At 43.4% G+C, this 27770-nt stretch overlaps 1 protein-coding gene across 1 annotated transcript; it reads left to right on the top strand.

The window, feature by feature from the left end:
* The first annotated feature begins 623 nt into the window (after nt 1-623).
* On the top strand, nt 624-14387 carry LOC124009959 (V-type proton ATPase subunit d 1-like). Its single transcript, XM_046322226.1, has 8 exons — nt 624-844; nt 1632-1803; nt 2744-2922; nt 5537-5616; nt 11422-11499; nt 11902-12078; nt 12645-12719; nt 13951-14387. Exons 1-8 carry the CDS (start codon nt 715-717, stop codon nt 14110-14112), a joined length of 1053 nt encoding a protein of 350 aa, XP_046178182.1. The 5' UTR covers nt 624-714; the 3' UTR covers nt 14113-14387.
* Nucleotides 14388-27770: the final 13383 nt, after the last annotated feature.

The following is a 27770-nucleotide window of genomic DNA, read 5'->3' as shown; positions in this document are numbered from 1 at the left end:
AAGTCCATGCATGTTTTATGGGAGAGGTTTATGAATCTAGAGAAGATGAATAATGTTCTCCTTTCTGCTGTTGTTTAGCTTTGCGGTCAGAGGCCATTGTATGAGTGCTAATCGGCTGTCTGGTGGTGAAAACAGTGTTTTCCCCTTGATCGACCCCAGAGTTCACACGGGGCATCGGATTAATTTTTTTCACTTCAGCACTGTGGCTGTTTTGTTGTTGTTCAGTTTTCTGGTATTGCAAACCACACGCATCCTTAGTTTTAGGCAAACAATATATTACTAAGGGGAGGGGTGTCCCTTTCTGTCCAATGAGGTAGTTTATGTGCAAGACTTCTGTCCCTTTTGGGCAACAATTCTCAGAAGCAACATTTCTGTAAAGCATCTTTAAAAACGTCACTCTTATCTCTTGCTCACATTTCTCTGCAGTTAAAGTTAACCTGCATGAACATTTGCAAGTAAACAATAGAAGAACAGATTCTCCGGATTACAATTCGTCCACTGATTTGAGTCAGGGAGAAAACCCAGATGCTGGATATAGGACTTATGTAAATAGTCAAAAGCCATGGAAATTCTTACAAGTGTCACATAGGAAGGGAAGGATTGTATGAGCATTAGTCATTGACAGAAAAGAGGGAAGTTGGAAGAGAGACAAAGCCAAAAGCTGGGGGTAGAACGACAAGAGAGGGCCGATTAACTAACTTGTCGTTTTGGAGAATGTCGTTGTATCCAGAGCTTAGCTTCAATGTGGACCATGGTTACTTGGAGGGGCTGGTACGAGGACTGAAGGCCGGGATACTGACTCGGTCCGACTATCACAACCTGGCCCAATGTGACACACTAGAGGGTAAGCTGAGGTTTTTGTATTGTGGAATGTTTTGTTTACCAATTACGGTCTATAACCCACTGTGTAATTTGCAGTATTTGGCTTTACGCATAGTTTGCAATTACACAGATATCCATATATTGAGTAAGTCAGTGCAATGCGATTTTTTTACACAATGCGGTTTGCTTGAATTCCGGCCTAAACTGTGGCTGAAATGTGTGTGCGCGTGGAGGCGTGTGTACATGGGAGCAAGTGTGTGTGTACTCCTCGTTAGTCGTCCTCATCCTCACCAAACAAAGGAAGCGAGTTATGGGCAGTTTGACCGGGGTCAATTATAGTCTTTAAAATAGAGTGATAATGACCCATAACTTTAAAGGTTAACTTCCAGTCAACAACTGGGACTGACTGGAATTACAGATTTGGATAAGCAAAATTCAATGTGACTTATGAAAGACATAAAACATCATTTCACAGTTTTACAGACAAATAGAAATGCATACTTTTTTTATGTGTCTCGAAAATATTTCGAATTCTGTCTTTGTCGTTGAGGAAACGTGTTATCGTTCTGCAATATTCACTTTTGGGTTTGTTATCATTCACCAACATTCACGATTGAATTGGCTCTAAAATAGTGAACTGGACCAAAATAGTATTTTCAACACTTAGGCTGCTATAATTAACATTGCTACACCTAGGGGTACTCAGATTTTTATTGGAGTTGCCAGCACCACAAGGCACCCTCGTGGAATCAATGGTTCAATCTCCTGTCCACGTATGACCTGTGTCTTTTAACAATATCTCAATGTAGACATGAAGCTGCACCTGCAGAGTACAGACTACGGCAGCCTCCTGACCGCTGGGAACGAGGACCTGACCGTGTCTCTCATTGACCACAGACTGAAAGAGAACATTCTGACTGAGTTCCGCTGCCTACGCGCTCACTCCCTACCGCCCCTCTCCACCTTCCTCGACTACATCACGTAGGAGTGTTCTGATAAATCACTTCTGTCTGGCTATCTGTCTGTCCATCTCTGTAGGCCTGCCTGTCTGTCTGACGGAATCTATATACCTTCCTTGACTAAGTACCTTCCTTGTATGCCAGTAATCTATACACCTTCCTTGACTAAGTACCTTCCTTGTCTGCCAGTAAACTATACACCCTCCTTGACTAAGTACCTTCCTTGTTTGCCAGTAAACTATACACCCTCCTTGACTAAGTACCTTCCTTGTCTGCCAGTAAACTATACACCCTCCTTGACTAAGTACCTTCCTTGTTTGCCAGTAAACTATACACCCTCCTTGACTAAGTACCTTCCTTGTCTGCCAGTAAACTATACACCCTCCTTGACTAAGTACCTTCCTTGTATGCCAGTAATCTATACACCCTCCTTGACTAAGTACCTTGCTTGTCTGCCAGTAATCTATACACCTTCCTTGACTAAGAACCTTCGTTATCTGCCAGTAATCTATACACCCTCCTTGACTAAGAACCTTCCTTGTCTGCCAGTAATCTATACACCCTCCTTGACTAAGAACCTTCCTTGTATGCCAGTAATCTATACACCCTCCTTGACTAAGAACCTTCCTTGTATGCCAGTAATCTTACAGCTCCAAATGTATTAAGCATTTTTACAAATCTGAGATATGCGAAACACAAGTACTAGAGGGTCAACTTTTTACTTGTTCTATACTTTATCTCACCAAGTTCATTTCCCCCTTTTCCTCCTCTCCTTCCTCTTCTTGCAATCTATTTGGCCGTCAACTAATATTTTCCAGTGAACCATTGAGAAACTGAACAAAAACATAAAGTGTTGGGATGTTGGATGGAATTACGAAAGGAGGAAAATGAATCATTTGAAAAGAAATGGAACTAGGTCCACATTCTCTCCCCTGTCTGTCCTTATCTCCTCCCTGCTGCAGCTACAGTTACATGATTGACAACGTGGTGATGTTGATCACCGGTGCCCTGAAGCAGAGGGACGTGGCAGAGCTTCTGCCACGGTGCCACCCACTGGGAATGTTTGACCAAATGGCAGCGGTTGGCATCGCCCGCACACCTGCTGAGCTCTACTGTGCCATCCTGGTGGACACACCTCTGGGTAATCACTACCGTGGGCATATTCTGTGGGCATCAGTGGGCATCTGTGCCAGTGGGACTGACTAATAAATATCAGATTGACTATCTATAATGTAAATATCTATGAAACCTCTGAATATCTAGTGTAATATGAATATGAAATCCAAAACTATTATGTTGACAAAATACGTCAAGCTTTTTGCTTGTTTTTGGAATCTTTATCGTTAGGCTTCCTTATTAATAAGCTATAAGTCATTTATTGACCAGAATGTCCACTCACCTAGTTTTCTAGAGCTTACCGCAAGCAGTGCATTAAAAGGCATCATGCTTGCGCTATTTAGAAGCGAGTAGGCGTCCCCTGAAGAGGGTACGCAATAACTCAGAGGATGGCTTAACGTTGCCTCCTGCTGCTCACCAGTATCAACCCTGTGGCTGCAACTTCTCCTATTGCTATGAAGGTTTATGGACAGTGTCAGTGTTCTGGGTCTGGGGTTTATTACACTTTCATCTATACACTCTCAGAAACAAAAGGGTTCTTCGGCTGTCCCCATAGGAGAACCCTCTTGGTTTCTATGTCAAACCCTCTGTGGAAAGGGTTCTACATGGAACACAAAAGGGTTCTACCTAGTCACAAAAAAATGGGTTCTACAAAGGGTTCTCCGATGTGGACAGCCGGAGAACCATTTCAGGTTCCAGATGGCGCCTTTTTATTTTCTAAGAGTGTAGCCTAGTGGTTAGAGTGTAGAGGTGGTAGGGTAGCCTAGTGGTTAGAGTGTAGAGGTGGTAGGGTAGCCTAGTGGTTAGAGTGTAGAGGTGGTAGGGTAGCCTAGTGGTTAGGGTAGCCTAGTGGTTAGAGAGGTGGTAGGGTAGCCTAGTGGTTGGTGTAGAGGTGGTAGGGTAGCCTAGTGGACGTTGGACTAGTAACTGGAAGGTTGCAATATAAAGCAGGCAGTGTAGCCTAGTGGTTAGAGCGTTGGACTAGTAACTGGAAGGTTGCAATATAAAGCAGGCAGTGTAGCCTAGTGGTTAGAGCGTTGGACTAGTAACTGGAAGGTTGCAATATAAAGCAGGCAGTGTAGCCTAGTGGTTAGAGCGTTGGACTAGTAACTGGAAGGTTGCAATATAAAGCAGGCAGTGTAGCCTAGTGGTTAGAGCGTTGGACTAGTAACTGGAAGGTTGCAATATAAAGCAGGCAGTGTAGCCTAGTGGTTAGAGCGTTGGACTAGTAACTGGAAGGTTGCAATATAAAGCAGGCAGTGTAGCCTAGTGGTTAGAGCGTTGGACTAGTAACTGGAAGGTTGCAATATAAAGCAGGCAGTGTAGCCTAGTGGTTAGAGCGTTGGACTAGTAACTGGAAGGTTGCAATATAAAGCAGGCAGTGTAGCCTAGTGGTTAGAGCGTTGGACTAGTAACTGGAAGGTTGCAATATAAAGCAGGCAGTGTAGCCTAGTGGTTAGAGCGTTGGACTAGTAACTGGAAGGTTGCAATATAAAGCAGGCAGTGTAGCCTAGTGGTTAGAGCGTTGGACTAGTAACTGGAAGGTTGCAATATAAAGCAGGCAGTGTAGCCTAGTGGTTAGAGCGTTGGACTAGTAACTGGAAGGTTGCAATATAAAGCAGGCAGTGTAGCCTAGTGGTTAGAGCGTTGGACTAGTAACTGGAAGGTTGCAATATAAAGCAGGCAGTGTAGCCTAGTGGTTAGAGCGTTGGACTAGTAACTGGAAGGTTGCAATATAAAGCAGGCAGTGTAGCCTAGTGGTTAGAGCGTTGGACTAGTAACTGGAAGGTTGCAATATAAAGCAGGCAGTGTAGCCTAGTGGTTAGAGCGTTGGACTAGTAACTGGAAGGTTGCAATATAAAGCAGGCAGTGTAGCCTAGTGGTTAGAGCGTTGGACTAGTAACTGGAAGGTTGCAATATAAAGCAGGCAGTGTAGCCTAGTGGTTAGAGCGTTGGACTAGTAACTGGAAGGTTGCAATATAAAGCAGGCAGTGTAGCCTAGTGGTTAGAGCGTTGGACTAGTAACTGGAAGGTTGCAATATAAAGCAGGCAGTGTAGCCTAGTGGTTAGAGCGTTGGACTAGTAACTGGAAGGTTGCAATATAAAGCAGGCAGTGTAGCCTAGTGGTTAGAGCGTTGGACTAGTAACTGGAAGGTTGCAATATAAAGCAGGCAGTGTAGCCTAGTGGTTAGAGCGTTGGACTAGTAACTGGAAGGTTGCAATATAAGCCTAAAGCAGGCAGTGTAGCCTAGTGGTTAGAGCGTTGGACTAGTAACTGGAAGGTTGCAATATAAAGCAGGCAGTGTAGCCTAGTGGTTAGAGCGTTGGACTAGTAACTGGAAGGTTGCAATATAAAGCAGGCAGTGTAGCCTAGTGGTTAGAGCGTTGGACTAGTAACTGGAAGGTTGCAATATAAAGCAGGCAGTGTAGCCTAGTGGTTAGAGCGTTGGACTAGTAACTGGAAGGTTGCAAGTTCAAACCCCCGAGCTGACAAGGTACAAATCTTTCATTCTGCCCCTGAACAGGCAGTTAACCCACTGTTCCTAGGCTGTCATTGAAAATAAGAATTTGTTCTTAACTGACTTGCCTGGTTAAATAAAGGTCAAATAAAAAAAGATGTGCTACTTTTGTCTTTTCAGCTCTGTTCTTCCAGGATGCTGTGTCTGAGGCCAACCTGGACGAGATGGGGGCTGAGATCATGAGAAACAAACTGTACAAGGTGATGTGGCATCAAATCCATTGAATGTAAAAACATCTCTGCATTGCCTCACAGTTTGAGCACCACCATACACAGGCATGGATTGAATCTGGTCTCCAAAATGTCATGTAAATCAAATCAAATGTTATTTGCTACATGTGCCGAATACAACAATAGCTTACAGTGAAATGCTGACTTAACCAACAATGCAGTTTTAAGAAAAACAAATAGAAATAACTAGTAATTAAGGAGCTACAGTAAAATAACAGTAGCGAGGCTAATATACAGGGGGTTCTGGTACAGAGGCCATTTAATCGAGACTTAAATGGTACTGTTGACTGATACAATACAACTGTGACACAATGCTGGAAGAGTGTCGAATGAACACAATGTATTTACCATATGTAAATGCATATTGTATGATATTTGAATACGTACATACCATTGTGGAGGTTCTAATTGAGGTGGTCAATGTACTGTTGAGGGATGGAGAAGTTGTAAAGGAGTACATTGGAAAATGGTCCCTGGGTAGAGGACTTTTCCCCATTGGGGTCTGGATATCGTAGTATTTTGCTCTAGGAAGGCCAAATTTCATCTTAGGTAAAATAGTCATTTCGGCTTCCGTTAGCCATTTTGGTCCAGGGAGATCACAAGGCCATTGACCTGTTGAGCAGCTGCTTCTAGGAGGGACCTCGTGTAATCTGTTGGTTTCAGACAGGTTGAAATGTGACCATCAGGCTTGCAGGAGGTTCGATACCCTTGTTGCTGGGAGGTCCATTGGTCTTCTTTCATGGTACTATTGTCCAAGGAGGTCAGAGGGTTGTCTACCAGTGGAGCAGGGAGCAAGGAGGTCCAAATGTCTTCCACTGGCTGGGATTCCATGTTACAGAGTTTGGTTGTCCTGTCAAGATGGTTGGTCTACCAGGGGAGCATGTTGTTTGAGGGAGGTCTGGATGACACCCACAACTGGAGCTGTGTCCTCGAACAAGGCCGGGATCTCATCTGCCAGCAGAACAACTTCCTCCAAGGGGATCAAAACAACAGGAACCTGTAGATGATTGGTCCAGAGTCTGAGTAGCTGGCTGGTCTGGAGTCTGAGTCTTCTTGTTGCCCTGTGGAGATGATTGGTCCAGAGTCTGAGTAGCTGGCTGGTCTGGAGTCTGAGTCTTGTTGCCCTGTGGAGATGATTGGTCCAGAGTCTGAGTAGCTGGCTGGTCTGGAGTCTGAGTCTTGTTGCCCTGTGGAGATGATTGGTCCAGAGTCTGAGTAGCTGGCTGGTCTGGAGTCTGAGTCTTGTTGCCCTGTGGAGATGATTGGTCCAGAGTCTGAGTAGCTGGCTGGTCTGGAGTCTGAGTCTTGTTGCCCTGTGGAGATGATTGGTCCCAGAGCTGGCTGGTCTGAGTAGCTGGCTGGTCTGGTAGCTGGCTGGTCTGAGTCTTGTTGCCCTGTGGAGATGATTGGTCCAGAGTCTGAGTAGCTGGCTGGTCTGGAGTCTGAGTCTTGTTGCCCTGTGGAGATGATTGGTCCAGAGTCTGAGTAGCTGGCTGGTCTGGAGTCTGAGTCTTGTTGCCCTGTGGAGATGATTGGGCCAGAGTCTGAGTAGCTGGCTGGTCTGGAGTCTGAGTCTTGTTGCCCTGTGGAGATGATTGGGCCAGAGTCTGAGTAGCTGGCTGGTCTGGAGTCTGAGTCTTGTTGCCCTGTGGAGATGATTGGGCCAGATCTGTAGCTGGCTGGTCAGAGTCTTGTCTCCAGAGTCTGAGTAGCTGGCTGGTCTGGAGTCTGAGTCTTGTTGCCCTGTGGAGATGATTGGGCCAGAGTCTGAGTAGCTGGCTGGTCTGGAGTCTGAGTCTTGTTGCCCTGTGGAGATGATTGGTCCAGAGTCTGAGTAGCTGGCTGGTCTGGAGTCTGAGTCTTGTTGCCCTGTGGAGATGATTGGGCCAGAGTCTGAGTAGCTGGCTGGTCTGGAGTCTGAGTCTTGTTGCCCTGTGGAGTTGATTGGTTCAGAGTCTGCTTTTCCACTACCAGGGTAGATGGTTGCTGGCTGTCTTAGCCAGGCTGTCCTAGCTCACTGTAATGATGTCATAATCAGTGGGTCATGGCATCAGGGTCCCAATTCTGTCTTTGACTTCTAAGGTCATAACATCACAGTGAAAGTGTCTGTGAGATCTGAGAAAGCCATAACTATCAATACATTTTTTTAAATATATATTTTTTTGAACAAACGTAACAGAATAGAATAGACAAACTTTGTTGGGGTGGATCTAAAATAAACAAATGTGGCAAAAGACAAAATACTCTAAAATACACTAATAGACAGAAATGTTTGACAGAATCTTAACCTTTATACAGGGCTAGGAATGAGTCTGTTCCCTCTAAAAACATGCTGCCAAACAAACTATTTAATAAGGTCCTGTTGTCACATCATAACATTTTCAATTCAAAAACCTACAGTAACCTAGTAGAGAAATCTGTGTGTGTGTGTGTGTGTGTGTGTGTGTGTGTGTGTGTGTGTGTGTGTGTGTGTGTGTGTGTGTGTGTGTGTGTGTGTGTGTGTGTGTGTGTGTGTGTGTGTGTGTGTGTGTGTGTGTGTGTGAGTGCGTGCGTGTGTGCGTGCGTGCGTGCGTGCGTGCGTGCGTGTGTGTGTATATGCTGCATGTGTTTATACAACAAAATCAAAGTTGAAGCAAATACATTTTTTTAAGCATACACTCAACTAAATAACAGAGGTCACACACTTGATTCGCCAGTAAATCAAGGATTGTTTAATTAAATCACAGAGTTAAAAATCATTGAGTTAAATTGACTCTCAAGAGAGTGATACACACCCTGGAGTTAATGTTGATAACTGGAGTTCACTGAGGCGGAATACTTTTAACCAGACAGGGAGTTAAATCTATGGAGTCATCCACCGATGTGGGAGGGGCCTCAGTGTGTATATTTCCCAGCATGCTTTGTTGCAGGTTGATCAGTCCATACGTAATTTTGTGAAATTGCCCATTGCAATTTTAATTAAAGAACAGAAGTTTCCCATTTGTCTTGTCATCAACAAAAACACACCTTCACTTCTATAGGAGATATTAAAGGTAAAATTAGGCTTTTTTGCAACTCTACCTAGAAGGCCAGCATTCCAGGGGTCGCCTCTTCACTGTTGAGACTGGTGTTTTGCGGGTACTATTTAATGAAGCTGTCAGTTGAGGAGGGGTCTGTTTCAGCTGATTTTTAATTTTTGTTTGTTACATTAATGATTTGTCTTAGTTCAACAAAAACACACCTTCACTTCTATGGGAGATATTAAATTGGCAAAGGATTTCAGCTTCTAAACTGAGACATCAGGCTTTTTTGCAACTCTACCTAGAAGGCCAGCATTCCAGGGTCGCCTCTTCACTGTTGATGTTGAGACTGGTGTTTTGCGGGTACTATTTAATGAAGCTGTCAGTTGAGGACTTGTGAGGGGTCTGTTTCTAAACGGAGTAGTACACAGCGTTGAACGAGATCTTCAGTTTCTTGGCAATTTCTCACATGGAACAACCTTAATTTCTCAGAACAAGAATAGACTGACAAGTTTCATTTTGAGCCTGTAATCAAACCCACAAATGCTTATGCTCCAGATACTCAACTAGTTTAATGAAGGCCAGTTGCATAGCTTTAATCAGAACAACAGTTTTCAGCTGTGCTAACATAATTGCCAAAGGGTTCTCTAACATTAACTCCTGAACAGCTAATCAAATGGCTACCCAGACTATTTGCATTGCCCCCCGCCCCCTTCCACGCTGCTTCTACTCTCTGTTATTATCTATGCATAGTCACTTTAATAACCCTACCTGCATGTACATAATTACCTCAACACCAGTGCCCACGCACACGTGCATTCGGAAGTATTCAGACCCCTTGACCATTTCCACATTTTGTTAGCCTTATTCTAAAATGGATTTTTAATAAAGTCCCTCAATCTACTCAGAATACCCCAAAATGCAAAGTGAAAAGTATTTTTTTGCAAGTTTTGGCAAAATATTAAAAAAGCAAAAACAGAAATGACCTATATACATACAGTTGAAGTCAGAAGTTTACATACACTTAGGTTGGAGTCATTCAAATCAGTTTTTCAAACACTCCACAAATTTCTTGTTAACTATAGTTTTGGCAAGTCAGTTATGACTTCTACTTTGAATGACAAGTAATTTTTCCAACAATTGTTTACAGATAGATAATTTAACTTGTAATTCACTGTTTCACAATTCCAGTGGGTCAGAAGTTTACATACATTAAGTTGACTTGACCTGTGCCATTAAACCCCTACAACTCATCCAGAACGCCGCAGTCTAGTGTTCAACCTTCCCAAGTTCTCTCCACGTCACCCCGCTCCTCCGCTCTCCACTGGCTTCCAGTTGAAGCTCGCATCCGCTACAAGACCATGGTGCTTGCCTACGGAGCTGTGAGGGGAACGGCACCTCAGTACCTCCAGGCTCTGATCAGGCCCTACACCCAAATAAGGGCACTGCGTTCATCCACCTCTGGCCTGCTCGCCTCCCTACCACTGAGGAAGTTTCCCGCTCAGCTCAGTCAAAACTGTTCGCTGCTCTGGCTCCCCAATGGTGGAACAAACTCCCTCAAGACGCCAGGACAGCGGAGTCAATCACCACCTTCCGGAGACACCTGAAACCCCACCTCTTTAAGGAATACCTAGGATAGGATAAAGTAATCCTTCTCACCCCCTCCCCCCTTAAAATATTTAGATGCACTATTGTAAAGTGGTTGTTCCACTGGATGTCATAAGGTGAATGCACCAATTTGTAAGTCGCTCTGGATAAGAGCGTCTGCTAAATGACTTAAATGTAAATGTAAATGTATTTTTAGAATTGTTTGTTTCAATATCTGTGTTTTCGTATTGATTGTTGGAAAAGTTGTTTCAATTAACACAGTGTAGGTCAGTGGTCACCAACCTTTTCTAAGTCAAGATCACTTTCGCAGTCAAAAAGCAAGCAGAGATCTGCTGTACAGATTTTTTTAAATATTTTTTTACTGTTAACCTCACAGAAACCTTTTTATAGGAATCAGGTTTGGACTGTAGGCCTAATACACATCACATCATATTGGCTATATGATTGGCCTGCCAGTATTGTTAATCAGACCATATTATATTTCAAAACACGAGCTTTGATAACAAAATAGATCAGTTGGTTCAGCACTTGTGAGGCACTGTGGAGGATGAATTGAAATCATTTGCCTTTTTATTTTGCTGGACTGATGGTACCTGCATCTGATGGTCGGCGAGGTCAAGTCACCACGTCAGTGATCTTCAGTGATCATCACTCTTGTCACTTCTTGGTTACAAAAATGATACACTGTTCGCTCAATTTCAGTTTATGTGATAAAACAAGCACTGAATAGTGTAAGGAGTCATTGTACCATCTAAATCGATGTGAAATACTGTGTCTTTTTAATACCAAAGTGATGCTGGTGGGCCATAAGTAAAAGGCTAGTATTTGCTATGTTACGAGGAAGTGTTTGGCTGTTGCAATTCACCTAGCTTCCACATTCTAGGTGTAGTACCTTTAACTCATTACCAGAGTAAACACAAAATGGGGGTGGGACCATATAAACCCCAAAATAGTGTCACATTTGACTCCGTGGGGGTTAAATGAACTCTTGCGATTTGACTGTGTCGATCTGAAACGTTGATTTGATTTATAGTCAAGCGCTTACTTATCGAGCTTATTATCCCGACGGCGATCCTGTTTATCATCATCCTTTAGAAAAGTGAATCAAAGAAACAGCAGCGTTTGTTTCCAGGGTTTAGATCTGAACGTGTCTTTGCATTTTAAACAGGCTTATTTGGAGGCATTCTACAAATTCTGTCAGGAGAGTGGAGGAGCCACAAAGAACAGCATGTGTCCTGTCCTGGAGGTATTCCAAACCATTCGTTCCTCTTACCCGAGACATCACCAGTTACAGTTTGTACACTTATACTGCATGTGTTTAACCTCTCTATTTGTCTGCGGTCTATTTGTTTAACCTTTACATGTGACCCTATTTGTCTTGGTCTATTTGTTTAACTCTGTCTGTGACCCTTTATGTTTTTTCTCTCTCTGTCTCTGTCTGTGTGTGTGTGTGTGTGTGTGTGTGTGTGTGTGTGTGTGTGTGTGTGTGTGTGTGTGTGTGTGTGTGTGTGTGTGTGTGTGTGTGTGTGTGTGTGTGTGTGTGTGTGTGTGTGTGTGTGTGTGTGTGTGTGTGTGTGTTTGCCAGTGAGCTTCTATGTGTTACCCCTCTGTGGGGATTTGTGGTTTACCTCCTGTGTGTATGTTGCAGTTTGAGGCCGACCGGCGTGCGTTCATCATCACAGTGAACTCGTTCGGGACAGACCTGAGTGGGGTGGGGAGGAGCGCCCTGTACCCCTCCTGTGGGAGACTGTACCCCGAGGGGCTCCGTCTCTTGGCAAGGGCAGAGGACTACGAGCAGGTCAAAGCTGTGGCCGACTACTACCCTGTGAGTTTCAAAGCAATGGAAGAATGTCAATAAAAATGACAATGGCAACCCAAACTAGGCATTACATATAGGACAACTCTAGGCAGTCCCTCCGTGCTTCAGGGTTCTTCTGTTCGGTGCCTAATGAACGCAACCCCCATCAGTTGGACTACTACTGTATAATGAAAGTAAGATTTATAATGCAGGGTTTAACTTAACTCGAGAATCACACCTTCTGAATATTTGTTTTATTTCTATACTCTCTGTGCTGCTGCCCTACCCTGTTTATACCTACTACCCTGTTTATACCTACTACCCTGTTTATACCTACTACCCTGTTTATACCTACTACCCTGTTTATACCTACTACCCTGTTTATACCTACTACCCTGTTTATACCTACTACCCTGTTTATACCTACTACCCTGTTTATACCTACTACCCTGTTTATACCTACTACCCTGTTTATGCAGTGAATCAGACTACTGCAGCATGGTTTAAGCTGACTACAGTCTGATGCTGTTGTATTAGATACATCATGTCTTATAGTTATTATGTCTTATTGATATGATGTTGATATCCTCCAGGACTATAAACTCATATTTGATGAACCTGAGGCAGGATCCTCCAGAACCCTGGAGGACAGATTCTTTGAGCGGGAGGTAAGATTCATCTCATGCAATACATTCAGACTGAGGATGTGGCCTATATGTACATTCCACACTACCGTTCAAAAGTTTGGGGTCACTTAGAAATGGCCTTGTTTTTTTGAAAGAAAAGCCCATTTTGTCCATTAAAATAACATCAAATTGATCAGAAAGACAGCATAGACATTGTTAATATTGTAAATGACTACGGCTGATTTCTTCTGGAATATCTACATAGACGTACAGAGGCCCCATTATAGCAAGAGGACAAGTACATCAGAGTGTCTAGTTTGAGAAACAGACACCTCACAAGTCCTCAACTGGCAGCTTCATTAAATGGTACCCGCAAAACACCAGTCTCAAAGTCAACAGTGAAGAGGCGACTCCGGGATGCCGGCCTTCTAGACAGAGTTGCAAAGAAAAAGCCATATCTCAGACTGGTCCGTAAAAAGAAAAGATTAAGATGGGCAAAATAACACAGACACACAAGAGGAAGATTGGAAAAAGGTGTTATGGACAGATTAATCTATGTTTGAGGTGTTCAGATCACAAAGAATAAAATTTGTGAGATGCAGAAAAAATGAAAAGATGCTGGAGGACTGGGTCATTGTCCTGTTGTCGGAGGAAATGTGATGGTCTGGGGGTGCTTTGGTGGTGGTAAAGTAGGAGATTTGTACAGGGTAAAAGGGATCTTGAAGAAGGAAGGCTATCACTCCATTTTGCAACACCATGTCATACCCTGTGGACGGAGCTTAATTGGAGCCAATTTCCTCCAACAACAGGACAATGACCCAAAAGCACAGCTCCAAACTATGCAATAACTATTTAGGGAAGAAGCAGTCAGCTGGTATTCTGTCTATAATGGGGTGGCCAGCACAGTCACTGGATCTCAACCCTATTGACCTCACAGGGTAGTAGAAGTGCCCATCAAGCCAATCCAACGTGTGGGAGGTGCTTCAGGAAGCATGGGGTGAAATCTATTCAGATTTCCTCAACAAATTGACAACTAGAATGCCAAAGGTCTGTAGGCCAGTAGTTGCTGCAAATGGAGGATTCTTTGACGAAAGCAAAGTTTGAAGGACACAATTATTATTTCAATTAAAAATCATGATTTATTACCTTGTCAACGTCTTGACTATACTTCCTATTCATTTTGCAACTCATTTCACGGAAAACAAGGACATCTCTTAAGTGAACCCCAAACGTTTGAAAGGTAGTGTACATTCGCCATGATTCTCTCTCTCAGGTGAAGCTGAACACGCTGGCCTTTCTGCAGCAGTTCCATTTGGGCGTGTTCTACTCCTACCTCAAGCTGAAGGAGCAGGAGGCGCGCAACATGGTCTGGATCGCAGAGTGTGTCACACAGAGGCAAAAGTCTAAGATCGACAACTACATCCCCATCTTCTGAAGGACGAACACACTGTCTGTTGGAGCGGTTACACACCTTTTTTTGTAGTAGGAGTAATATTAGCAACGGTTGTCAAAATTGATAACAGGTTCAAAAAAATACAGTTCTGATCAATATAACAGCTTTTATAAACAAAAGGCTTCAAATATTGACTGTATTATAGCACATGAACAATTGTATAACGAGAGACAGAACAATCTATGGAATCCAGACATTTTGGTGGGACTTTAGGTGTACAATTGCATGTCAAATATATAAAAAATAAAAATTCTCAAATCCAATCAAATTGTACTTGTCACGTACACAGTTTACGGCAGGTATAAAAGGCGCAGTGAAATCCTTTTGTCCTAACTCCCTCAACAATGCAGTTCGTTAGAACGTTTGTGTGTAAGGGTTGGATGTGTGGGTCGTCGGTGCCAATAATATCTAGGTGTAGATGGTCTCTAAGGTGTAGGTCTGTCCAGGGAGACAGCTAGGGTCAGCTCGGCAGTCTGATGGCCTGGTGGTAGTAGCTGTCTCGGAGCCTGTTGGTCCGAGACCTGATAATCCGATACCGCTTGTCAGATGGTAACAAAGTGAACAGTCTCTGGTGGAGTCCTTGGCGATCTTTCACTCCTTCCTCAGATACCGTGTAGATGTCTTGGAGGGCTAGGAGCTCACCCCTAGTAATGTATTGGGCCGTCTGCACCATCTCCTGTAGAGCCTTTCGGTTAAAGACAACGCAGGTGCCGTACCAGGTGGTAATGCAGCCGGTCAAGATGCTTTCGTTTGCGGAGCTGTAGCACTTCTTGAGGACCCGAGGGCCCATGCCTAATTTCTCCAGTCTTCTGGAGGTTGAAGAGGTGCAGTTGCGCCTTATTCACCACGGTGGTGTGATTGGACCATGTCAGGTCATCTGTGATGTGCAACCCCGAGGAACTTGAAGCGTTTGACCCGGATGCAGTTGCAGAGGGAGGTGTTCATGTCGAGGGTCTTGAGCTTAGTGTTTTTTGAAATGACAGATAATGCAGTGGTGGAAAAAGTACCCAGTTGTAAAAGTACAGATGCCTTAATAGAAAGTTACTCAAGTAAAAGTGAAAGTCACCCAGTAAAATACTACTTGAGTAAAAGTCTAAAAGTATTTGGTTGTAAATATACTTAAGTATCAAAGTAAATGGAATTGGTCAAATATACTTAAGTACCAAAAGTAAAAGTATAAAACATTTCAAATTCCTTATATTAGGCAAAGCAGATGGCACCATTTACTTGTTTTTTAAATGTACGGATAGCCAGGGGTACACTCCAACGCTCAGACATCATTTACAGATAGCCAGGGGTACACTCCAACGCTCAGACATCATTTACAGATAGCCAGGGGTACACTCCAACGCTCAGACATCATTTACAGATAGCCAGGGGTACACTCCAACGCTCAGACATCATTTACAGATAGCCAGGGGTACACTCCAACGCTCAGACATCATTTACAGATAGCCAGTACACATCATTTACAGATAGCCAGGGGTACACTCCAACGCTCAGACATCATTTACAGATAGCCAGGGGTACACTCCAACGCTCAGACATCATTTACAGATAGCCAGGGGTACACTCCAACGCTCAGACATCATTTTACAGATAGCCAGGGGTACACTCCAACGCTCAGACATCATTTACAGATACAGATAGACATCCAGGGGTACACTCCAACGCTCAGACATCATTTACAGATACAGATCCAACGCTCAGACATCATTTACAGATAGCCAGGGGTACACTCCAACGCTCAGACATCATTTACAGATAGCCAGGGGTACACTCCAACGCTCAGACATCATTTACAGATAGCCAGGGGTACACTCCAACGCTCAGACATCATTTACAGATAGCCAGGGGTACACTCCAACGCTCAGACATCATTTACAGATAGCCAGGGGTACACTCCAACGCTCAGACATCATTTACAGATAGCCAGGGTACACTCCAACGCTCAGACATCATTTACAGATAGCCAGGGGTACACTCCAACGCTCAGACATCATTTACAGATAGCCAGGGGTACACTCCAACGACATCATTTCAGACATCATTTACAGATAGCCAGGGGTACACTCCAACGCTCAGACATCATTTACAGATAGCCAGCCAGACATCATTTACAGATAGCCAGGGGTACACTCCAACGCTCAGACATCATTTACAGATAGCCAGGGGTACACTCCAACGCTCAGACATCATTTACAGATAGCCAGGGGTACACTCCAACGCTCAGACATCATTTACAGATAGCCAGGGGTACACTCCAACGCTCAGACATCATTTACAGATAGCCAGGGGTACACTCCAACGCTCAGACATCATTTACAGATAGCCAGGGGTACACTCCAACGCTCAGACATCATTTACAGATAGCCAGGGGTACACTCCAACGCTCAGACATCATTTACAGATAGCCAGGGGTACACTCCAACGCTCAGACATCATTTACAGATAGCCAGGGGTACACTCCAACGCTCAGACATCATTTACAGATAGCCAGGGGTACACTCCAACGCTCAGACATCATTTACAGATAGCCAGGGGTACACTCCAACGCTCAGACATCATTTACAGATAGCCAGGGGTACACTCCAACGCTCAGACATCATTTACAGATAGCCAGGGGTACACTCCAACGCTCAGACATCATTTACAGATCATTTACAGATAGCCAGATAGGGGTACACTCCAACGCTCAGACATCATTTACAGATAGCAAGGGGTACACTCCAATGCTCAGACATCATTTACAGATAGTCAGGGGTACACTCCAACGCTCAGACATCGTTTACAGATAGCCAGGGGTACACTCCAACGCTCAGACATCATTTACAAACGATGCATTTGTCTTTAGTGAGTCTACCAGACCAGAGGCAGTAGGGATGACCATGTGTTCTCTAGATAGGTGCGTGAATTGGAACATATTCCTGTCCTGCTAATAAGTACTTAACTAGTACTTTTGGGTGTCAGGGGAAATGTATTTAGTAAAAAGTGCATGTTCTTTAGGAATGTAGTGAAGTAAAAGTAAAAGTTGTCAAAAACATAAATAGTAAAGTACAGATACCCCAAAATACCCACTACTTAAGTAGTGCTTTAAAGTATTTTTACCTAAGTACTTTACACCACTGCAGATAGGGCCCTTTTATATGTTTGTTTTTATATTGATAGAATAATATCAACTCATTTTCATATACATGTGGGCATAATTTAATAAATCAGTAAAAAATAACTATCTATCCAACTAGCTCCCCCCCACAAAGAGAATTTGTGACCACCCACTCACAATCTCCCGTCAACCTTCATCATTTGTATTTGTTAGGGATCCCCATTAGTTCCTGCCAAGGCAGCAGCTACTCTTCCTGGGGTCCAAACTCATTAAGCCACTTACATCACACATAAAACAAAATGTAAAACATTACATCATGTAACGCTAATACACCACTACATATCCACAATACAAAATGTATATACCACCACACAACAATATTACACCACACAACAATACAAAATTTCACCACAACAATATTACACCATACAATACAAAATGTATAGTACAATATTACACCACTACACAACAATATTACACCACTACATATATACAATACAAAATGTATAGTACCACCAACAACAATATTACACCACTACAATACAAAATGTATAGTACCACCACACAACAATATTACACCACTACATATATACAATACAAAATGTATAGTACCACCACACAACAATATTACACCACTACATATATACAATACAAAATGTATAGTACCACCACACAACAATATTACACCACTACAATACAAAATGTATAGTACCACCACACAACAATATTACACCACTACATATATACAATACAAAATGTATAGTACCACCAACAACAATATTACACCACTACATATATACAATACAAAATGTATAGTACCACCACACAACAATATTACACCACTACAATACAAAAACAATATTACACCACTACAATACAAAATGTATATATTACACCACTACATATATACAATACAAAATGTATAGTACCACCACACCACTACAACAATACAAAATGTATTACACACAACAATATTACACCACTACATATATACAATACAAAATGTATAGTACCACCACACAACAATATTACACCACTACATATATACAATACAAAAATAGTACCACCACACAACAATATTACACCACTACAATACAAAATGTATAGTACCACCACACAACAATATTACACCACTACAATACAAAATGTATAGTACCACCACACAACAATATTACACACATACAATACAAAATGTATAGTACCACCACACAACAATATTACACCACTACATATATACAATAATGTATACCACCACACAACAATATTACACACTACATATATACAATACAAAATGTATAGTACCACCAATCAACAATATTACACCACTACAATACAAAATGTATAGTACCACCACACAACAATATTACACCACATATATACAATACAAAATGTATAGTACCACACACAACTACACACAACAATATTACTACATATATACAATACAAAATGTATAGTACCACCACACAACAATATTACACCACTACAATACAAAATGTATAGTACCACCACACAACAATATTACACCACTACAATACAAAATGTATAGTACCACCACACAACAATATTACACCACTACAATACAAAATGTATAGTACCACCACCAATATTACACAACAATATTACACCACACAACAATATTACATATATCTACAATACAAAAATAGTACCACCAATCAACAATATTACACCACTACAATACAAAATGTATAGTACCACCACACAACCACAATACAAGTCAATCAACAATATTACAATGTACATGTGTGTAGAGTGCATGTGCTAGCATGTGTGCGTATGCATGTGTCTGTTCCTGTGTGTGTGTCTTTTTTGCCTTTTTATCAGTTTTCTAAAAATCTGAATCTACTGCTTGCGTCAGTTACCTGATGTGGAATAGAGTTCTATGTAGCCATGGATCCATGTAGTACTGTGTGCCTCCCAAAGTCTGTTCTGGACTCTGGGGTTGTGAAGGGACGTCTGGAGGCATGTCTTGTGGGGGTATGCATTGGCTGTCCGAGCTGTGTGCTAGTAGTTTAAACAGACACCGCGTTGCATTCAGCATGTCAACACTTCTTACAAAAGCAATTAGTGATGAAGTTGATCTCTCCTCCACTTTGAGCCATGAGAGATTGACATGCACATTAATGTTACGTCCCCGTGTACATTTAAGGGCAAGTTGTGCTGCCCTGTTCTGAGCTAATTGTAATTTTCGGAGGCCCCTCTTTGTGGCCCCTGGCCACACGACTGAACAGTGGTCCAGCTGCGACAAAACTAGGGCCCGTAGGACCTGCCTTGTTGACGGTGCTGGTAAGAACGGAGAGCAGTGCTTTATTATGGACCTAATTATTATCATTTGCCATTCCTCCTGCCTCATCCCTCTCAACCATACCATTTTTCAATTGCTCGTCAATCCACAGGGATCTAACGTTTTCTTTTTTTTACGGTCCTTTTCTTAATGGGTGCGTGCTTATTGGTAGCTGGAATAAGTCATTTCAAAATAAATATCTGTGAAGTGCAATATTGCCTCATTTACACACCACAGACCAGCAAGTATTCTTTACACAATCAACATAGGAATCACTACAAAACATATTTTATGACCTCTTAAATCAAACCCAATTTTATTTGTCACATACACATGGTTAGCAGGTGATAATGCGAGTGTAGTGAAATGCTTGTTCCAACAGTGCAGTAATATCTAACAAGTAATCTAACTCCAACAACGACCTAATACACACAAATCTAAAGGTGTGAATGAGAATATGTACATGTAAGTATATGGATGAGCGACAAAGGCAAGGTGCAGTAGATGGTATAAAATACAGTATATTCATGTGATATGAGTAATGTAAGATATGTAAACCTTAAAGTGACATTATTTAGAGTGGCATTGTATAAAGTGACTAGTGATCCATTTCAAAAAGTGGCCAGTGATTGGGTCTCAATGTAGGCAGCAGCCTCTCTGAGTTAGTGATTGATGTTTAGTAGTCTGATGGCCTTGAGATAGAAATGTTTTTTCAGTCTCTCAGTCCCAGCTTTGATGCTGTACTGACCTCACCTTCTGGATGGTAGCGGTGTGAACAGGCAGTGGCTCGGGTGGTTGATGTCCTTGATGATCTTTTTGGTCTTCCTTGACATGGAGGGCAGGTAGTTTGCACCCGGTGATGTGTTGTGCAGACAGCACCACCCTCTGGAGAGCCTTGCGGTTGAGGGCGGTGCTTTTGCCATACCAGGCGGTGATACAGCCTGACAGGATGCTCTCGATTGTGCATCTGTAAAGGTTTGTAAGGGTTTTGGGTGACAAGCAACATTTCTTCAGCCTCCTGAGGCCAAAGAGGATCTATTGCGCCTTCTTCACCACGCTGTCTGTGTGGGGGGACCATTTCAGTTTGTCTGTGATGTGTACGCCGAGGAACTTGCCGAAGGGAGGGCTTTGTATGCATCGCGGAAGTTAGAGTAGCAGTGGTCGAGGTTTATAGCCAATCAATATGCTGATACAATTTAGGTAGCCTTGTTCTCAAATTTGCTTTGTTCAAATCCCCAGCTACAATACATGCAGACTCAGGATATATGGTTTCCAGTTCGCATATAGTCCAGTTAAGTTCCTTGATGGCCGTTTTGGTGTCTGCTTGGGGGGGAATGTACACAGCTGTGACTATAACTGACAATAATTATTTTGGTAGGTAAAATGATCGGCATTTGATTGTAAGCAATTCTAGGTCGGGTGAGCAGAAGGACTTGAGTTCCTGTATGTTGTTTTGATTACACCATAAGTCAGTGGTCACCAAACTACGGCCCGCGGGCCGGATCCGGCCCGTCAGCACAGGTGTTTACCGCTGTTTGCATGGCCCGGCCCTCTGAACAATACCAGAGACGCCATCAAATTTTTTTCCTATTTGGCCTCCAGAAAAAAAAATCCTAGGCCCGGCCCTGTCAAAGAGAGAACGGAATAATGGCGAAAAGGTTAGGTAAGAGAAAAATTGATTCAGAATGCAGGGTATTTAACCTGCAGTGGACAAACGATTATTTTTTTGTTCAATGCAAAGAAAAGGCTGTTTGTCTCATCTGTCAAGAGTTCTTCCCGGTGGCGGTATTCAAAGAATACAATCTTCGCCGACACTATGAATCCCGTCACAAAGACAAGTACGATAGCTTGCAAGGCCAAATACGAGCAGACAAACTGTCAAAGCTAAAAAGTGGACTACTATCTCAGCAGAATACATTTGTACGCCAAGCTCAGCTGAACCAGGCATCAGTTCGGGCCAGCTTTCGGGTTGCTAAACTGATAGCAAGAAGCGGTAAGCCTTTCACTGACGGAGAGTTTGTTAAGAAATGTATGGATGCTGTCGCGATCCTCTCCTCTCCACCCTCTCCGAGGAGGTGTGTCCCGAGAAGAAAGATGCATTTAATGCCGTAAATCTGTCGGCGAGTACAATCACCAGACGCGTTGAAGAAATCGGGAGTAATGTATATGCCCAGCTGCAGCAGAAGACGAAAGAATTAGACTTTTTTTCATTAGCACTTGATGAGAGCACGGACGTGCAAGACACAGCGCAACTGCTCATTTTTATTCGTGGAGTTAGCGCAAACTTTGAGATATGCGAGGAGCTGGCAGCCCTCCAAAGTCTCAAAGGGACTACAACGGGAGAGGATATTTTTGACAAAGTGTGCCAAACCATGGAGAAGTTGGACCTGGACTGGTCAAAGCTAGCTAGCATCACGACTGACGGGGCTCCTAGCATGGTGGGCGAAACTCGCGGTCTAATAGGACGCATGAACCGGGAGTTGGAAAAAGGGGTCTCACCGCCCCGCTACGAGTCCACTGCCTAATTCACCAGCAAGCACTGTGCTGCAAAGTGTTGACGTGGGATTCTGTAATGAAGGTTGTGGTGTCGTGCATAAACTTCATCAGAGCAAAGGGACTTAAACACAGGCAGTTCCAAGAATTCCTGTCTGAACTGGAGTCCGCACGGAGATGTGCTGTACTACACAGAGGTCCGATGGCTGAGCCGGGGCAGAGTTTTGAGGCTTTTTACGAGCTGCTACCCAAATTAACGCATTTCTTCATTTAAAAGACAAAACGGTCCCAGAGCTGATCGACCCAGAATGGAAATGGCACCTCGCATTTTTAACAGACGTGACAGAAATACTTAACAGCCTTAACTTGCAGCTACAAGGCGAGGGGAAACTCATTTGCGACATGTATTCACACATAAAAGCATTTGAGCACTATTGTAAATTAGCGCTGCTTTTGGAACAAGTGAAAAAGCGCAACTTCGTCCATCTTCCTGCTACCCAAAACCTGTCGACAGAGAACCCAGCGGTCCGGTTCCCAGCTGAAAAGTGCGTGGAAGCACTGGAAATGCTGAAGGCGGAGTTCGGTGTGCGATTCAGTGAACTACATGTTCATGCAAAAGAAATCTGTCTTTTTCAGAACCCCTTTGTTGCCGACATTGATGAAGCCCAGCCTTCATATCAGTTTGAGTTGGCTGAGTTACAGAACTGTGATGTTCTGAAAGACGCATTCAAGCCCAACAGTCTCATTGACTTCTATGCCGCCCTCCCAAACGACACATATCCAAACATCAAAAAAACACGCAATGAAAATGTCCACAGTTTTTGGCAGCACGTATATCTGCGAGAAAACCTTTTCTCGCATGAAACTGCTGAAAACCCCGATGAGATCAAGATTGACAGATAAACATTTGCATCAGTGCTTGAGACTGGCTGTAACTAGAATGGAACCTGATATTCAACTTCTCACCAGCCAGATGCAGGCCCACAGTTCACACTGATGAACATACATAGGTAAGCTCACTTTTCTGACTTGAATGAGTCATTCTGAGCATAAACAAATATAATCATAATAAAATCTACTGGGATAAAATCCATCTTTACAACCATACTGGTAGTGAAATGTATTGTGCTGTGTAGGTGCTGTATCACTTAGTTCAGTTTCTCAACCTGCTTCTTTTGTGGTTTTCACAGGGAAGTTGATGAGAGAGAGCTGCAAACAGCGGTGTCTACAAGCCTACTGGAACCTACAAAAGGATTATAAGGAAGGAACACAAGAACTTTAAGAGACTGCTCATATGTGTCAGAGAGATTCTGCTCTGACAACTGAGCTGAACTTTTATCTGTTAAGATTGTGCATGGCACGACAGAAAGTTAATGTTCCATGGCTTTTTTTCTATGAAGAACCCAGAGAGAGTTATTTAGTTATTATTTATTTCCTGTTTTTTCTGTGAAGAACTCAGAGAGGGTTATTTAGTTATTATTTATTTCATTAATAGTGTTATTATTTGTTTCCTGACTTTTTTTCTGTAAAGAACCTGGAAAGGGTTATTTGGTTATGTGTGGCTTTCTGGAAAACAATACATTTTTTAAGCTCCCCTACGATCGTCACACTTTTTCTGTTACAAACTGACACCGGCCCCCCATCAGAGAAGGGAAAAGTTATGTGGCCCTCACAGGAAAAAGTTTGGGGACCCCTGCCATAAGTCGTTAATCATGAAGCATACACCCCCGCCCTTCCTCTTCCAAGACAGGTGTTTACCGCTGTTGGCACGATGCATGGAGAAGCCCGGTGGCTGAACTGATTCCGACAACATATCTCAAGAGAGCCATGTTTCCGGTGAAACAGAGAATGTTACAATCTCTGATGTCTCACTGGAAGGCAACCCTTCGTCTACTTTGTTGTCAAGAGACTGGACATTGGCTAGTAGTATACTCGGGATTGTCCTGGGTGGTGGTCCGAACAGAGGATCTGCTTCGGGAAAGTCGTATTCCTGGTCGTAATGTTGGTAAATTGACGTTGCTCTTATATCCAATAGTTCTTCCCGGCTGTATGTAATAAGACTTAAGCACCCCTTCTGAAAAAACCTACACTCGATCCCTCTGATGTCAACAACTACAGACCAGTATCCCTTCTTTCTTTTCTCTCCAAAACTCTTGAACGTGCCGTCCTTGGTCAGCTCTTCCGCTATCTCTCTCAGATTGACCTTCTTGATCCAAATCAGTCAGGTTTCAAGACTAGTCATTCAACTGAGACTGCTCTTCTCTGTATCACGGAGGCGCTCCGCACCGCTAAAGCTAACTCTCTCTCCTCTGCTCTCATCCTTCTAGACCTATCGGCTGCCTTCGATACTGTGAACCATCAGATCCTCCTCTCCACCCTCTCCGAGTTGGGCATCTCCGGCGCGGCCCACGCTTGGATTGCGTCCTACCTGACAGGTCGCTCCTACCAGGTGGCGTGGCGAGAATCTGTCTCCTCACCGCGCGCTCTCACCACTGGTGTCCCCCAGGGCTCTGTTCTAGGCCCTCTCCTATTCTCGCTATACACCAAGTCACTTGGCTCTGTCATAACCTCACATGGTCTCTCCTATCATTGCTATGCAGACGACACACAATTCATCTTCTCCTTTCCCCCTTCTGATGACCAGGTGGCGAATCGCATCTCTGCATGTCTGGCAGACATATCAGTGTGGATGACGGATCATCACCTCAAGCTGAACTTCGGCAAGACGGAGCTGCTCTTCCTCCCGGGGAAGGACTGCCCGTTCCATGATCTCGCCATCACGGTTGACAATTCCATTGTGTCCTCCTCCCAGAGCGCTAAGAACCTTGGCGTGATCCTGGACAACACCCTGTCGTTCTCAACTAACATCAAGGCGGTGGCCCGTTCCTGTAGGTTCATGCTCTACAACATCCGCAGAGTACGACCCTGCCTCACACAGGAAGCGGCGCAGGTCCTAATCCAGGCACTTGTCATCTCCCGTCTGGATTACTGCAACTTGCTGTTGGCTGGGCTCCCTGCCTGTGCCATTAAACCCCTACAACTCATCCAGAACGCCGCAGCCCGTCTAGTGTTCAACCTTCCCAAGTTCTCTCACGTCACCCCGCTCCTCCGCTCTCTCCACTGGCTTCCAGTTGAAGCTCGCATCCGCTACAAGACCATGGTGCTTGCCTACAGAGCTGTGAGGGGAACGGCACCTCAGTACCTCCAGGCTCTGGTCAGGCCCTACACCCAAATAAGGGCACTGCGTTCATCCACCTCTGGCCTGCTCGCCTCCCTACCACTGAGGAAGTACAGTTCCCGCTCAGCCCAGTCAAAACTGTTCGCTGCTCTGGCTCCCCAATGGTGGAACAAACTCCCTCACGACGCCAGGACAGCGGAGTCAATCACCACCTTCCGGAGACACCTGAAACCCCACCTCTTTAAGGAATACCTAGGATAGGATAAAGTAATCCTTCTCACCCCCCTTAAAAGATTTAGATGCACTATTGTAAAGTGGCTGTTCCACTGGATGTCATAAGGTGAATGCACCAATTTGTAAGTCGCTCTGGATAAGAGCGTCTGCTAAATGACTTAAATGTAAAATGTAATGTAATGTTAAGATTTCCTGGGGTAACAATGTAAGAAATAATACAGAAAAAAACTAAATACTGCATAGTTTTCTAAGAGTCGACCATCTCTGTTGGCGCCATCTAAGGCACAACCTTTGGAACTTTGGTTTTCCTAAATGTGTCACGGATCCCTCTGGAACTGTGTCATTACGCACACCTGTTCCCCATTCCCACTGATTGTAATTGTTTAAATGTGCCCTTTGGTTTCCATTGGGTGGTCGATTGTTGTTCCAATGTCCGTTGGTCGTGTGAGTACCAGTGCTGTGCTATTTTGGCTTTCGTGCCGCTTGTATTGCGCAGATGATTACGGGTCTCGTCCCGTGTGGTATCGTTGTGTGTGTGTGTGTGTTACGGGTCTTGCCCCGCTGTATTTATTCGAGGTATTCCTCGCTCTTTTGTTTGGTCTTCGTCCCCATGCCTTTAAATGGCACGCTGTAATTTGGGTCAATAAAAAACCTATTACGCATTCCTGCGCCAGTCTCCCCATCCCTTCATACCAAGACATTACATCCAATGGATTTGGATAGTGCTTTTAATGGGTCACGTTAAAATGGCGACATACTGTAATTCTGCTGTATGAAGGTGGACTAATTGTTAAAAACTTCCCCACAAAAAATATTCTGCCCTCTGTTTTATGAATGCTTTTCTACATATTTGTCCCTTGGTAGTAGTTTGTGATTCCATTGCCCAACCTATGTTAATTATCTTAATACAATATACTGGGGGATATGACGGCTGTTTCTGTGTTCCCAAAGGACACAGCTGTAGAGACAGGTCAATGGCACTCTCGTGTGTATTCCTACCAGTCAGGTTTTGAACCCAGAACTGAAATTCAGACAAAGCACTCCTGTAATGGGTGTTAAGGGGCTGTCTGTTTTGCGTGTCCGATTACATACACTCAGTTCTTCTTGGAGAGGCAAGAACTATGATGTCGCTGTGGGTTAATAGTAAGTACCACAAAATGCCTGGGTACATAGAGAATGTGTCATTCAATATCCGTATCTGCCTTCATCTGGCCCAGAATGTGAGGAACAGGGTCTTATTGTGGGCCCATTAAGCTTTTGTTTTTGAAGCATACAACAGTAACTTGGTTAATATGATTAAAAGCACTCCGGACATGCCCATGAAAATGTGCAAATCATTGTGGTTGGAGAAGGCACTACCACTTTACAGGAAATAAATGATGGAAAATGTGATGTTTGACTGTAAAGACACCTTTGAGGCTCTGGTGAAACCCAAACGCACTGTAAAACATGTTGCAAGATCTGAGGGTGTGAGTGCTTTAGGAAGACCACTCATCAAAACAGTAGAGGAAGCTGATTTCCTAGCGCTGCATTAACGTGACTCTAAAGAGACTAAAAGACACTCTCTCACAGAGTGAGGAGAACAGTACTTTCGCTGTAAATAGGTTAATTGTAACAGATGTAGGAACTGGTTCCAATTGAGTTTTTAAAGCACACCTACTTCTCAGCAGTCCCAATCCCAGATAATTTCTAACCTGTGGGGGAAATCCTGGGACATATTATAGCCATTCCCAGCTTGTTGTTTTTATCTGTGCGAAAGTTACGTGTTGACTATATTGTTCGATTTCTCAACCACTGAGGTAATCACATGATTGAGATTTAGGACAACCGTACAACAGCATGTCCATGACGTATGACCCAAACTCGAAATTAGACTTGGTTTTTTTCTTCATTTCTCTTTACCATTCTTCCAGAATCTTCCCAAAGGACATTTTCAGCCGTTCCAAACTGTGCATGAACCATCTGTTGTTTACTTTTTCAACATGGCTCTAGAACCTAGGTCATGCACAAAGCTTTACAAGTAGGCTAAGTGTAGACCTATAGGCTGAGCTGTTAACCGAGACAGAAATGTACATTGTAATATTTTATCTAACTCATTGTGTGCATTGCGGCCTAATTAGCTCAATTGATTGCTTCCTATGTTTTTTTTTTTTACTCATCGTCTTTAGGTCGTATCTCAGCCTCAGAACGTCATAGAGATGAACACAAAGACATCCCCGTGTGCATAAGAATCTTTATCGTCTTTCTCTAGCCTAGCGCATTGTGGCGTTAAGCATCATTAACATGCTTTATATTATCGGGAGCCAATTTTTCCTCTTCAAAATCTT

The sequence above is a fragment of the Oncorhynchus gorbuscha genome, linkage group LG22, assembly GCF_021184085.1.
Source record: "Oncorhynchus gorbuscha isolate QuinsamMale2020 ecotype Even-year linkage group LG22, OgorEven_v1.0, whole genome shotgun sequence".
NCBI classification, from domain to species: domain Eukaryota; kingdom Metazoa; phylum Chordata; class Actinopteri; order Salmoniformes; family Salmonidae; genus Oncorhynchus; species Oncorhynchus gorbuscha.
The sequence above is the reverse complement of the archived record's forward strand: the minus strand, read 5'-3'. Positions and strand labels throughout refer to the sequence as shown.

Coding starts and splice junctions, on each gene's coding strand:
- LOC124009959 (XM_046322226.1), top strand. CDS start 715: ATGTCGTTGTATCCAGAGCTTAGCTTCAATGTGGACCATGGTTACTTG. Junction 2,923..5,536: donor CCTGGTGGACACACCTCTGG/GTAATCACTACC, acceptor TTGTCTTTTCAG/CTCTGTTCTTCCAGGATGCT. Junction 12,079..12,644: donor CTGTGGCCGACTACTACCCT/GTGAGTTTCAAA, acceptor GATATCCTCCAG/GACTATAAACTCATATTTGA.